General features: G+C 45.2%; 2 protein-coding genes across 4 annotated transcripts in view; both read left to right on the top strand.

Moving 5' to 3' along the window:
- Positions 1-14812, top strand: part of DTX3L (deltex E3 ubiquitin ligase 3L) — a 171987-nt gene that overhangs the window by 28825 nt on the left and 128350 nt on the right. The gene's annotated exons all lie outside the window — the stretch shown is intronic.
- LOC101270558 (protein mono-ADP-ribosyltransferase PARP14) overlaps positions 3711-14812 on the top strand; it is a 48344-nt gene continuing 37242 nt past the window's right edge. The window contains exons 1-4 of one of the 3 annotated variants that reach the window (XR_004476124.2): positions 3711-3933; positions 9010-9134; positions 9884-9917; positions 13023-13265. Coding sequence is in view for 2 of the 3 variants with exons in the window: in XM_049710440.1 (XP_049566397.1) it covers positions 3747-3933; positions 9010-9134; positions 9884-9917; positions 13023-13265 (589 nt within the window). In the remaining variant the exon portion in view is untranslated. The remainder of the gene's footprint in view (positions 3934-9009; positions 9135-9883; positions 9918-13022; positions 13266-14812) is intronic. The other 2 variants (XM_049710440.1, XM_004278567.3) reach the window with 2 other exon arrangements.

The following is a 14812-nucleotide window of genomic DNA, read 5'->3' as shown; positions in this document are numbered from 1 at the left end:
TTAACAGCACATCACTGGTGATCATGCATGATATGGTGTAGGAATAAAATATTGTATGCTTTTCTTTTTTAGTATGATCTAGGTTGTACTCTCTCTGATAGTTAATGCCTGTCTTGAGACACGTGCATGTCTGTCTGATTCAGTACCTACTGAATGGCCAAGAAGGATCTTTACTCTGCTTTACTCTTCCCATCACATGAACTTGGAAAGATCAAGTCGGCTCTGGACTCTTCTGCAGAAGTCTCCCTCCACTTCCCAGCAACTATAGTATTAATGAACCTAAATGACCTTTTTTCACTTGGAAACACCCCTTATTTTTTAAAAAATAAATTCATTTATTTATTTGTTTTTATTTTTGGCTCCGTTGGGTCTTCGTTGCCGCGCATGAGCTTTCTCTAGTTGAGGCAAACGGAGGCTACTCTTCGTTGTGGTGCGCGGGCTTCTCATTGTCGTGGCTTCTCTTGTTGCACAGCATGGGCTTTAGGCACACGGGCTTCAGTAGTTGTGGCATGTGGGCTCAGTAGTTGTGGCTCACGGGCTTAGTTGCTCTGCAGCATGTGGGATCTTCCCGGGCCAGGGGTCAAACCCGTGTCCCCTAAGTTGGCAGGCGGATTCTTAACCACTACGCCACCAGGGAAGCCCCTAAATGACTCTTATTTGGGAAAATATACCATTAGGGATTACCATACTAGAGAGTGGGGGCATCAGAGACATTCCTTGTGGAAGAGTGAAGAAGATGAAACTCCTAAAAGGGATTGGAGCACAAGGAATAAGTCCACAAACTGGTGCGTGTCCATCAGGTGACTCCATCTGAGGACTGAACTTGGAGTGGTAACGGGCAGGGGAGCTTGCCTCACTTCTGAGGTCACATCCTGTTTTGGGGGACCAGGCCAGCAGTTGCAGGAGCAAAGTGAGGCAGAGAGTTCGGCATGAGGTACTCACAACTCACTGATTCAGGACAGATGGGAAAGCCAACCCCTTCCCCAATATATACTTCAGCGGGAGAAATGGGGGGCCTGATGCTGGCTTGTGGAGAACTTGAAAGGAGTCTGATGCTAGGTTACAGAAGTCTGTAGAGAAGCTGAAAGGGGAAATTTAGATGAAGCAGAGAAAGGGAAGTTCAGCCCCCAAATGCGGATGTGGGTTGTTCTATTAAGATCAGCTGGGACTTTTTGGTGGAAAGACAAACAGGGAACAGCCACATAAACATGGCCGCCTCTCTGCTGGAATCTGCTCTCCCCCAGGCCCTGAGAGGATGCTTGCTTCCTTGGAAAGAAGTGAGTTTCAGGAGGCAAACACCCTATGGAGACAGAGAATTGAGAGAGGATAAGCACACTGGGGGAGGGGGGAGGGTATGGGTTCAACAAATGAAAAGGGTCAAAACGACTGAGGACAGAAGACAAAGTACTTCAGGGGCTAATGATGGTTAGCAATTTGCTCCTTCTAGAATTTTTTTTTTCCCTTGGCTTTCAAGACCTGACATCCTGATCCTCTGATAGATTCTTCCCAGTCAACCCAGGAATAATAAGCAGCCCATGTGTGACAAAATACACTGCTAATAATTAAATAAATCCTTGAAAGCAATCCAGAAATGGCCTGCCACAACTTCTACTATAGTTTATTTCTGATTTTATTTTTGTAAAACGATGGTGTGAGGAAAAAGATAAACGGTTTGCCCAGTTCTGGACTCCCAAACTGGTTAAAGGAGAGTGCTGATTTTAGTTGTGGTTTGAAGGGAAAGGGTGACAATGCCCTGAAGAGAAACAGTCACCACTGTGGCTGAGAGCCCTGGCTGGCCGTTCTGTATCTTCCCCACTTCCCCCTGCAGGGGCCCAGGGTGGTTTGGACTGGATGATGAGCGCCACCTGCAGGAAGAAAGCTGCAGGTAGGAGAAAATAGCTGAATATTGTTTAGCATTATGATGCATCAGAAATTAAAGTCCTGTAACCTCTCTTTGGCCCATCTCTGGTTCTCTTCTTCCTGAAATTTTGTTTCATTGTGATTAAGAGATAATACATAAGGTCCAGCCCTGCAGGGAGAAGCAGCTCTAATTTTGGCAGTGCCTAAGAGGCCTCATCACCTTCTTCACAGAGAAAACAGAATCTATCAGGAGAGAACTTACAGACCTTCCCATCGGCAGTCATTCAAAATCACCTACTTCTGTACTCCAGCTCCTCCTTCCTGGTGCAGTGGGAAAAGTGTCCCTTCCTTGGGCCAATGCCCCCAGGATCCCCTCCCACCTTCTCCCACAACCTGTGTCCTCAACCTTCCTTTTACTTTTCTAACACTATTTAAACATTTCTAAGCTTCTTCCAGCTTAAACATATTTTAAAAGCCAAAAAACAAAAATAACAACACCTCCCCGATTCTATAACCCCAGAAGCTGCTACCTAACTTCTTCCCTTTCACAGTCACACTTCTGGAAAGAGCTGACAGCGCTTGCTGCCTCCCTTCCCTTCCTTTCAGATCTCTGTACACCGCCCTCTACTCCCTCCTCACCAGAAGACAGCGCTTGCCAGGTCCTCTGAGTCCAAGAGACATTTCTCTCACCTGATGTATTGGTTGTATTTGATTTGAATGATGATCCCTCCTTCTCACTTGAAACATTCCCTTACTATGGTCAAGGATACACACATTCCTAGCGTCTCTCCCACTTCAGTGCTCCCATCGGGTAGATGACACTTTTATCTAGCCAGCTGCTCAGGCCATGCATGGATGACCATGGAATCACGCTTGAGTGTCTGCTCTCGCTTTCCACATCCTTCCACAAGTCCAATATCAATTCGGAACCCCACCCCTTCTCTCTCCTCCTAGATCAGTACCCTGGTCTCAGTCACCCTCATGTCTCCCCTGCAACACTACAGTAGCCACTTGGCTGGCCTCCTGCCTCTATTCTGGCTACCGCCCAGCAGCTCAAGGGATCCCATACAAGTAAATCACACGGAACTCCCCTCTTCCCCACCCGCCAAGGTTATCTCCAATCACCCTTGGCTTCAGGTTCCATGTTGCCTCCCCATAAACCCTCCCTGAGCTCCCACACCTGGGCTAGGAGCCCCTCCTAATTTGTTCCAGGAACACCTGCATATTCCTTCCAAAAGCACTTATTCCACTGTGTCCTAACTGCTCTGCATCCCCACGGCTTCATGAGCGCAGGGAGGGCACAGACGGTGTCTGTTGGTTGAATCCATTCAGCGTGTGTGGCACCTAGCCAGTATTCCATAAAAAGACAGCTGTGAATGTACTGTCTCCCCCACATCTCTAGACACAGAATATTAACAGGTCAGGAGGGAAGCAAGGTAAAATTCTGATAATTAGGTGACTGTCGAAAGAAGACTGAAAATGGGCCCCAGACATTCTAAAGAATCAGAGTTTGTAAAATGGCGGCCTGCGGCAAAAATTAAGCTTTCTTCGTGTTTCCGCAAGGTCCAGTGACCAGAGCTGCTGATTTCACCTGTGGCTTGGGTGAGTGGCAGAGAGTGCCCTGAGCTTAGGGTCCCGCGTATACAGATGCAGGGAGGCCACGAAGGCGATACCACCTTCTGCCGTGGTCCAGAGATGAAGGTGAAGAATTGGGGAGGAGGCGTCGGGAGGACGGTGGTTTCTAGTCCCAGCTTGGGGCAGCTGGGGAAGTTCCAAAAGCAGGAACTAAGGGTGGGAGGAGTGTTCTGGGAAACGAAAGCGAAAGATGTTTAACCACCGGGATCTGGGAGGGGCCTGCAGTCGGAGCCAGACCAGCGGAGAGGAGGATGGCTGCGCCTGGCTCCTTCCCGCTGCTGGTCGAAGGGTCCTGGGGTCCCCACCCCCCGAAGAACTTGAGCACCAAGTTGCAGATGTACTTCCAGAGCCAGAAGAGATCAGGAGGCGGGGAGTGTGAGGTCCGCCAGGCGCCGGGGAGCCCGCCTCGTTTCCTTGTGCTCTTCTACCTCGACGACGGTGAGGGGGGCAAGGGGTGCGGGGGAGAGGGGACAGCGGGGGCTCTCCTTCCAGGGAAACTTGGGGCTGGGGCGCGGGGCGGGAGATTTCGTCCGGCTCCGGCAGCGGGTGTAGGAAAGAGCGTGGGGCGCGCAGAATAGACAAGGCGCGTCGGGGACGCTGCGTGCGCGGCGCTTCCAGGCGCTCCCGGAGCTGGTGGCAGACCTCCCAGGTGGTTTAAATAAACATTAGCACCGTGTGACTGAAGGGAGCTGCCTGAGAGCTGGTGCACCCACCTCATTTTACGAGGCTACATTGTGTAGTGGCATCGTGTGTTAGGGGCAGAGCTGCAATGCCATTGCAATTTTTGTCTTCTTCCTATGAAAGCCGCAGTTCTGGAACTCCAGAGGTTTTATGGGAACACAATTTGAAGGGAAGAGAAGGTTTCCAGGAAAGTCACATCTAAACTGACTCCTGAGGGTGAATTCAGTTCTTGATAGGCGAGATACTGGGGAGGGCTCTTCAGATGGGAGCTGGCTGCAGTGCTGGGGACAGGAGAGCAAAGGCATCTCCAGGGAAGTGCTGGGCGCCCTTGGGCAGCTTTGGTTTGAGGAATGAGCCCTTTCCTTATCTCTGTGCACAAGCGAGGTCTGGAGACTGGCTCTAAAAAGAACAGGTGGGATCTGGGAAATTTTATAAGATTACAAAGGGGGTGCTTGTATTTTAAAAAATCTTAGGCCTTCTTTTATTAAACTTCCTTTTTAAAAAGAAGTGGGGTGGAAATTAAGGCTAATAGAATATTGGGTTGAGATAAAAGAGGACCTTGCATGATGTGCTAAGGAGTATGAACTTTCCCCCACAGGGAGGCAGGGGAGAGCCATGTCCAAATATACTTTTGGGAGATAAGTTTGGTTGCAGATAAGTACAGTGATTTCTGTTGGGAGAGACCATGGACATCAGACCTTTGAAGAGTGTCATGCAATGTCCAAGTGAGGACCAGTGAGCCCTTGAACAAGGAAAGTCAGCATGGGGATGGAAGATGCATGTTTGCGTACCGTCTGGATTTGGTAACTGATTCTACAGGATGCTCCACTTGGGAGAGAGAGAGAGGGAGAGCCCCTGTGCTTTCTCTTATTTTTTAGATGGGGAAGGATGGAGGGAGCTAAGCAATGTGAGGAGTCACAGGGATTTCTCCATGGTGGAGATTCCCAGTGATTCTGGGATCACTTGGGAGAGGGGCAGAAGCACTGCCTAGAATCTCATTGTCTGCATGTAAATATAGAGACTTATTGGAGGGGAAAGGCAGGTACTGTTGATCAGTGCACCGTATCTTCGTCGAGGGTCTGCTGGAACCTCTCCAGTTGGTTTCAGGGTGGTCCTCAGGCTGGGAGCAGGGGTGGCATTCTGAGTTGATTGAGGGTTAGGAGTTTTGAACTTTGAGGGGGAAGTTCCCTCCCCATAGGCAATTGAGCAGCTGAGTTAACCTCTCCTCATGCTGTTGCTATTAGGGAAGCGGGAGGACAAGTACCCACCAGTTATCTGCTTGCTCGAGACACCTACCAGGTCTGCACTGGGAAGCACATGACCTGCTGTTCTCCCAGTGTACAGTTTTTTCCATCAGGATCTCAAAGGCAAGGATGTGGGCAACCACTGACCCTGCCTTCCTGTTGCTGGATTTGGAGAAGCATTTGGGTCAGAGGAGAAGCAAGGAGGCTTACGAGGCCATCAGAGCAATTGGAATGCTCTAGGGCAGGGATGCAGAAAGGAAAGAATGAAACCCAGAGAAGAGAGGGGTGCACAGACCCGTGTGAAGGAAGCGAGGTGGGCAGGGGTCAGGAGACCTGCCTGACTCAGAGCCCTTAGAACAATGTCAAAAAGTTTTCCAAGGGTTAATTTCACCAAGCAATGCTCAAAAGGGCATCTGTGCAATGTAAGCCATTTCCCCGGGGCTTCACTTTTCCTCAAAGGATTTTACCATTTTGATTCCGATTATCAACATCACCATGGACCTGGCCCTTAGGAACACTTCTTTCTTCTTTAAAATCCCATTATCCTCAAGAGTAGTCCTCACATTGCGGCAACAGACCCCCTGCATCCAAATCACAACGGGTTAAACAGGCACATTCCCAGCTCTGTCCTAGAGACTCAGGTACCCTGAGTGTGGGGTGGGTGGGAATCTGCATGTTTAACCGCACCCCAGATGACACTGATTCGCTAAAGTCTGAGAATCCCTGTTGTTTGTTGATGACCCTGAATGAACAAAAAGGGAAATAATTGTAGAAAATACAAACCTCGTAAAAATACAAACAGCAAAAATATAATTGTGTGGTGATAACATCATTCTGTTCTAGTCCTCAAAGCAGAAGTGATTTCAGTCTCCCTGCGAGGTTTCTTCCTTCCCATCTCCCAGCCTGCTTTCTCCCTTCACCCACCTCTAGACTGCTCTAATGCCCTTCTTGCAGTAGTACCCACCCAGCCACACTCACAGCTTAGTGCAGCTCTTTGTATGGTCAAAGTTCTTAGGTGTGGAAAGTCCCTGTTCAGTTTTGGTTTCCTCCCAGAGGAATGGCTTTCTCAGAAGCAAGTGGTCAGGAGTTTGCTAACATCATATTACCTACCCCAGCACTGTCCCTCGGACAAAGGTCTTCTTCCACAGGAACACCCTCTGCCCTCCAGGGAAGGAAGTGGCCACAACAGGTGCAGGCCTATAGTGTAACACAACTTGATTCTTATCATTCACATAATAAGAATGAGCCCCAAAGCACTCCTCTGTAGAAATGAGTGGATAGCAAACAGAAACTACTTGGAAGCTGTGTACTTCTGTATAATTGGCTGAATTTCCGAAAAGTCGAGTGTAAATTGCCTTGTCAGATTTTAAATCCCGGGCTTCCCTGGTGGCGCAGTGGTTAAGAATCTGCCTGCCAATGCAGGGGACACGGGTTCAAGCCCTGGTCCGGGAAGATCCCACATGCCGCGGAGCAACTAAGCCCATGCGCCACAACTACGGAGCCTGAGCTCTGGAGCCTGCGATCCACAACTACTGAAGCCCGCGCGCCTAGAGCCCGTGCTCCGCAACAAGAGAAGCCACCGCGATGAGAAACGTGCGCACCGCAACGAAGAGTAGCCCCCGCTTGCTGCAACTAGAGAAAGCCCGCGTGCAGCAACGAAGACCCAACTCAGCCAAAAATAAATAAAATAAAAAAAAATTTATATAAAAAAACGATTTTAAATCCTGTTTCAGATGTGTACATTTATCATCTTTTCTGGTCATAATGTTGCTCCTGATTATTGTCAGCTTCTCCTTAAATTAAATATGGATGGTCTGAGATTGGTGCAGAAGAGAGCCTGTCCACATGGGTAAGGGTGTTTAGATGGCAGCATTTCAGCTCTTCTTCCTCCCAGATTCACTTTCTCCTTGTTGCGGTTCACTTGCTGTTACTGCTACCACTTGCTCTCTTAAAATAGTTGTGCCCATACATATTACACACAATCTCAGAACACGCTGGCACATGTAGATACCTGGACAGGACTCTACCAAAGTATAGGGAGTATTAAAAGGAATGTAACACAGAGGTCCATGACTCTAGATAGCTTGGCTTATAAAACTTAGCCTGCTCTCTGGGCTCAGGGGTCCTATCCAGTCCTTAGTCCTCACTCCAGCTTAGGACAGCTTATCAGGAGTCCATGCAAAAACACCCACCCTGCTCATAAAGAATGAAATTAGAGTCTGGCATTCCTTCTCATATTGTTTTTGAGGCCTGTTTTTGAGGTGGCATCCAATTAAGTCATTACCTCCCTCATCCTCTTCATGGATGGTTGAGGTGGGAAAGCTATTCAAGTCCCTCTTTTTTTTTTTTTTTTGCGGTACGCGGGCCTCTCACTGTTGTGGACTCTCCCACTGCGGAGCACAGGCTCCGGACGCGCAGGCTCAGCCATGGACCCAGCGGCTCCACAGCATGTGGGATCTTCCCGGACCGGGGCACGAACCCGTGTCCCCTGCATCAGCAGGTGGACTCCCAACCACTGCGCCACCAGGGAAGGCCTCAAGTCCCTTTTGATGAAAGATTCTACCCGTATCTTCAGCCTCAGCAGGCAACCATATCAGAATACAACATAGTAGCCCAACATCCATAGCAGACCCACACCTGTGAATGCAGGGCACTCTCCAGGGTTTTCCTTCGCCCTGACCTCTTTGTACCGCCTGACTTCGTTGGCCAGGCCTCCTCCTCTAAACTCACTCATTCCCTGTTCTCCACTGTCTCAGATACACCGCTTTTCCTTTTCTCTCTCTGACTGCTCCTTCTTATAATTGTACAATAACTTACAGTTACACAGCTCTTATGGGTGTCACAAAATTCATTCACAGACACTGCTTCAAGTATGGAAACTGAGACGCAAGAAGTTAAGATATTTTCTCAATGACACAGCTAGTTGGTGGCAGAGTTGGAATTTGAATCCAGGTCTTTGGACTCATGTCCACTGTTCATTTTTTTCTTCCACTACAGCCCAGCTGCCAAATATGTGTTAATTTTTTTTTTTTTGGTAAGAATCTCTCCCATCTTATCATCACAGGTTAAAGAATTGATTGAAATACCTTTTTAATGAGGCTCCTCGCTATTCTGCTTATGTTCACCTGAGTCACTTTCCTAAAACATGGCTTTCATAATGTCATGTCCTAGCATCCCTGGCTCACAGTGAGGGATGCTTTAATTATTTCCTTTCACTGTAGAATAAATAATGCTACCTTTCTGAGTGCCTACTGGGCATCACATACTGTACTAAGCTCTTTATAATGTTTCTTGAATCTAATCCATGTTAACACCCACACAAGACAGTCTTCATTAATTAATAGACAAGAAGACTGAGATTTTGTAAATAAGGCTTATTAAGGAACATGCTCAGCGTTAAAAAAGTAAGTTTAAAGATAGAATTCAAATCTGTGTCTGCTTGCTAAACTTCCCCCTTTTCACCACACATAGCCTCTCTTGAGAAACTGACCAAGCCGTTGACTGATGATGATGAAGCCTACAGAAATCACAGAATAATTTTGTGAACAAAGATTGCTTTAACAGTTGCCTTTTTTTAAAAAAATTTCAGTTCGGCAGCAAGTTCTGGCGAGAGAGAACCACGAGTTAGTATGGCCAGGAAAAGGAACATTCAAGTTAACTGTCCAGTTGCCCAGAGCCACGGATGAAGTCCAGGAGGGGAAAATTCCAACAATGGTAAGGAAAGGGGTGATTACAAGGGAAGTAGGGTGTTCTCCCAAGGTGTGTGGGATGGGAACCACGATGAGGAAATACAGTGGAATGAGAAGTACAACTCAAACTGGGGTGAGGAAAGCAACTTACAGATGTGGAGGGAGTGAGAGTGGTGATAGGGTAGGTATGAAATAATGGAAGAAGAAGCACTTTTTGTTTGATTTTTGACGCTTTTGAAAATTCAAGATTGGGGGGTTACCATAATGGTGGTTTGAGATGTAAAATCTTGGGTCTGTTTGTCCCAGGTACTTGCTATATTGGTTTCATTTTCACATGGTTTAGAGGGGCCAGCGATCTATACTGTAATGTACTAAGTATTTCCTCAAGTGTAAAATGGGATAGTAATAGTACTGACCTCTTTGGATTATTGGGTTGTTGTGAGGATTAAATGAGACAGCCTTAGGAAAGCACATGGCCTAGTGCTTGTTAATAGTACACACTCAATAGATGTTAAATGGGAAAACGAACATGAGCTAAATTATTTCTCTGACTTAGGTCTTACCTCAGACACTTGGTGCTCCTTTGGGGTTTCTTTTATTTGTGACTCGTTTTTACAGGTGGTTTGTGTGCTATATATTAAACAGCATCATTGCCTGTGCTTTTAGTTATAATTTCTGTAGACCCTACATCTCCAGTCTGGTCCTAGGGACACTTTCTTAATGTAAAGAGATTATTAGTAATTTATTAATGCTACTTTATTGTTTGGGTTTCAGGAATCCAAGACCAAAGAACGTGTCAAAGAATCAGGTAACTTTTCATCCACCAGGCAGTTTTGCTTTCAATATTAAACACTATGTGTTGCGGAGGTCATCCTTCTCTTCTTGACTTCACAAGGCAGGGTTTGTTATCTGAGAGATGCTTTGGGCTGCATCATCTCCATCCTCCTAGCCAGTTGTGCAAGGGTTGCCTCTTGAGCCCTAAGGGTTCAGGTCAGAAGGATGGGAACAGCTCTCTCTGTGGGGGCTGGGAGACACCTTGCAATTGATGGGAGGATAAAGAGGTACCCGGGAGGTGGATGAACTGACCTTCAGAGTCTACCTGTGTCCATCCAGCCATTGTGAAGCAAGGACATGATGTGACAGTGGGTGCTGTGTGTGGCTAAGTCAGTTAGTGTTGCTTTCTGAGCGCTGGGTGCAGGATGTGGTGTAGCTCTCCACACCAGCGGCAGCTCTTCTCGTCCCATCTGCTGTAGGAAACAGCCAGCAACCTAGTAGCTATACAGTAGGACCTTGTTGTTTATCCACCCTATATATAATAGTTTGCATCTGCTAATCCCAAACTCCCAATCCTTCCTTCCCTTACCCCTCCTCCCCCTTGCCAACCACCAATCTGTTCTCTATGTCTGTGAGTCTGTTTCTGTTTTGTAGATATGTTCATTTGTGTCGTATTTTAGATTCCACATAGAAAGACAAATACCATATGATATCACATACGTGGCCTCATTTCTTACACCTCTGCACAAGTGCTCCTTAAGCTTCATTTGTCAAATTGCCACCATTTCCTAAATGGTTTTGGTGTAGTCTCGGCACTCTGCCTATACTTCTGTTGCTCACAATACATTCTACTCCACTTTTCTCTACCTAAATTCTAGGATAGTCTTCAGGATCTACTCAGGTTCTTCCTCTTCTCTGAAGCCACTCCAGGCCAGCCCAGTTCCTTCATCTCCCTGGTTTGGATTCTTGGCTTGATCGTTGACACAATCAAGTTGACTTTATTTGGCAGTCAACCAAGCCACTCTTGTGATGAAGCTTCTCATAGTCATGGGGTTATAAACTATATTGGTGGAAAGGCTCTTTCCATTCACTTAAGTCCAATCATCTCATTTTGTAATTAAGAGATGTGCCCAAGGTCACATGGCTAAAGAGTGGCAGAGTCAAGGGTCGAACTCATATAGCTCACCCCGACTCCGGTAGTCGTTCCAGTTTGTCATGCCTGTCTCACTGAATGCTAATTTATGTTGTTATCGAATCCTTAAGCTATTTTTTATTTGGCATGAGTGTGTGTTTGTGTGGTGTCACATCCAGCATGTAACAGGAGTTTTTGTCAGGGTCATCTAACTGCTGTAACAAACAAGCCCCCCAGATCACAGTTCAGTGTAGTCAGCAGCTAGGGTGGTGGGGAGAGTCTAGACTGCTTCACACAATTATTCAGGAATCCAGGCTCCTTCCATCTTTTTGACACCGTTATCTGTGATATGTGGCCTCCAAGGTCACTGCAAGGGAGAAGGAGATTCACGTAAAGGAGATTTGATTGGCCAGGTCTGGAAAATGGAGTTCACCAGATCCACCCATATTCCATTAGCCACATGAACTCTACTGTAGGAACTCAACTGTAGGAAGTCTGGGAAATGTTGCCTAGGAAGAAAACAAAATGGATTTGGTGAGCACATAGCATTTTACTCTGCCATGATAAAACATTTACAAATGTCAGTTCCATTTCTTATTTATTTATTTATTTATTTTTGTATACATCCATTAGAAAAGTGGTAATTTCCTTTTCTAGCATTTTTTGTATGCACCCATCTCCACACAACCAGTGCCTTGAACATAAGGGTGCTAATTGAATAGTTGCTCACAGAATGTCTAAAGATCATAAACATACTCATTATGCTTCATTGCACAATCAGAGTGAGACTGACCTCCTGTATACAGTTAACCCTTGAACAACATGGGTTTGAACTGCGTGGCTCCACTTATACGTGGATTTTTTTCAATAAATATATTTGAAAATTTCTGGAAATTTGAAAAAACTCACAGATGAACTGCATAGCGTAGAAATATTGAACAAATTAAGAAAAAATTAGCTATGTCATGAATGCATAAAATATATGTAGATGTACATATAACATACAAAATATGTGTTAATCGACTGTACTGTTCATGTTATCAGTAAGGCTTCTGGTCAACAGTGGGTTATTAGTAGTTAAGGTTTTGAGAAGTCAAAGTTACACGCAGTTACTTGGCCATGCAGGGGGTTGATGCTCCTATTCCCCGTGTTGTTCAAGGGTCAACTGTATATGTAACTCACTTATGGCCAACGATGAAGCAGAACAAGCTGGCTTGGGTGGTTGCTATTCTGTAAGTTTGAGGTATACCCATAATTCTCTGGGCCATTTTATCTTCCATGTGCATTCCTTAGTCATTCACCGTAAGTATCCTTTTTCTCTCCAGTGATAGGAAATTATTGCTTTTCAGAGCATAATGTGTTAGGTGATGCCCAAATATGGGCATGGGATAGTCTTGCTCTTCTCCAGTGACCTAAGCAGTAATTCTCCAATTCAAACATTTATTGAGCCTCAACTATATACCATATGCCATCCATACAAAGATGAATAAATATGTCCCTTGCTTTGGAGTAGCTTGGTTCAATAACTGTAATTTGGTGCTGTGATAGAAATATATGTCAAGTGCTATGAAAAACAAGGCAGGTTCCTTAGAGAAACAAGGCAGAAAAGAGTGTAATAAAATTGAACATAATCATCATCATATTAATAGACAATTAAGTACTATTTTTTATTTTAATTATATTAAGCTAAAAGTCCTCTAAGATCTATTTTTTTAAAAAAATATATTTTTTTATTTGGCTGCGTTGGGTCTTCACTCTAGGTGCGGCCCCTGCGGCATGTGGGATCTTATTTCCCTGCCCAGGGATCGAACCCATGTCCCCTGCATTGGAAGGGGGATTCTTAATCACTGGATCACCAGGGAAGTCCCCTAAGATATGTTTTATTTGAGTTAGCCAAGAGACCAGGAAGGGAACAGGGCAGTGTAATTAGCTTATGATAATTTACTTTGCTAAGAACACGGTAGATAAATATAACATCTTGTACCCTTTTTGTCTCCCTAAAATCAGATGCATCAGAAGAACTAGATGCAAATATCTCTCTCAACAGAAGATCAGAAAAAAAGGAAGACGCCCCCAAAGAATGTGAAAATATTTCCTCTTTGGTTGCATTTGAAAATCTGAAGGCAAATGTGACTGATATGATGCTAATCTTCTTAGTGGAGAACATAAGTGGCCTGACCAATGATGACTTTAAAGTGGAATTAATACAAGATTTTAATGTTGCTGTAGTTACCTTTCAAAAATATACTGGTAAGATCAAAGGATGCTCCATTTGTCAGCCTACTTTGCACTACACTTTGGGATTTGGGACACCTAGATTACGGAACGTTTCTGAAAGCTTCACTCTTTCTAATAGCTAGTAAGAGAGGACTCCAAGTTAATACAGATGCTTTCTTATTTTGAAAGAGAAGCAAATTCGTTCTGAAACCAAATTCTGATTTTTTTAAATAAGTTTATTCATTTTATTTATTTATATTTGGCTGCGTTGGGTCTTTGTTGCTGTGCGCAGGATTTCTCTAGCTGCAGCGAGCGGGGGCTACTCTTTGTTGCTGTGCGCGGTCTTCTCATTGTGGTGGCTTCTCTTGTTGCACAGCATGGGCTCTAGGCGCGCAGGCTTCAGTAGTTGTGGCACAGGGCTCGGTAGTTGTGGCTTGCAGTCTCTAGAGTGCAGGCTCAGTAGTGGTGTACGGGCTTAGTTGCTCCGCCGCATGTGGGATCTTCCCGGACCAGGGCTCGAACCCGTGTCCCCTGCATTGGCAGGCAGACTCTTAACCACTGCACCACCAGGGAAGTCCCTCTGATATGTTTAATAAGTCAAACTTTATTGCATGAGTTTGTGTGTGTGTGAGAGAGAGAGACAGACAGACAGAAAGACAGAAATAACACACCGAAACAGAAATCTAAAGTCAGGTTATTAAAGAGATTCCAGGCAAAGGACTCAATGTTTTCCCATGTGTTATCTCAATGGGAGGAGTAAATATTGATCTGTGTTACTAAACTGGACTTATTGGAGAGTAATAATAACAGCAAATACTCATATAGTGTTACTATAAGTCAGGTGCTATGCTAAGTTTGTTCCATGTATTAATTTATTTGTTCCTTTCAACAACCTTTTGAGATTATTATTATTCCTCATCTTACAGTTGAGGAGACAGAGACACAGAGATGATAATCAGAGACAGAGATGCTAATAACTGGAAGAACTGGATTTGAACTGAAGCAGCCCACCTCTATAGAGCTTGTTCTCTTACCCCTTTACCATATATTTCCTTAGTGGGGTTGGCTAAAAAGTTCGTTTGGGTTTTTTGTAACATTTTACGGAAATACTTTCATGGTTGTCACATATGCAGGGATGAGTAAGTGCATGTGATGCAGAAAGTGAGTGCTTTTTAAGGTCTGTGTGAGGAGTCTGTGGACAGTTTCTGAGATTGGAAGAGCCATCTCTGGAAGTCAAGGAAATTTTCCAATTCCAAGCCCTCACTATTCCACGGCCATGGCAGTGGAATGGTTGATCTTAATCAACCAGCACAGGTCATGAAGTCAAAATTCTAGTTCCACCATTTAACTAATTATCTGAGGTTGACCACGTTACTACCCTCTGTGTGCTTTACTTTCCTCATCTATAAAATGGGGACAATAATACTTACCTAATACAGTTTCTGTGAGGATCAAATAAGATGGTGTTTGAAAAGCTCTTAACATAGTACCTGAGACATGATAAGGACTCAATAAAGGGAGCTATTATTACTTCAAATTTATGATTATTTCTTATAAAGGTAAAACTAAGTTGACTTGCT

Source organism: Orcinus orca, chromosome 5 (assembly GCF_937001465.1).
Source record: "Orcinus orca chromosome 5, mOrcOrc1.1, whole genome shotgun sequence".
In the NCBI taxonomy this organism is placed as follows: Eukaryota; Metazoa; Chordata; class Mammalia; order Artiodactyla; family Delphinidae; genus Orcinus; species Orcinus orca.
Note: the sequence above shows the minus strand (reverse complement) of the source record. Positions and strands in the feature narration are given on the sequence as shown.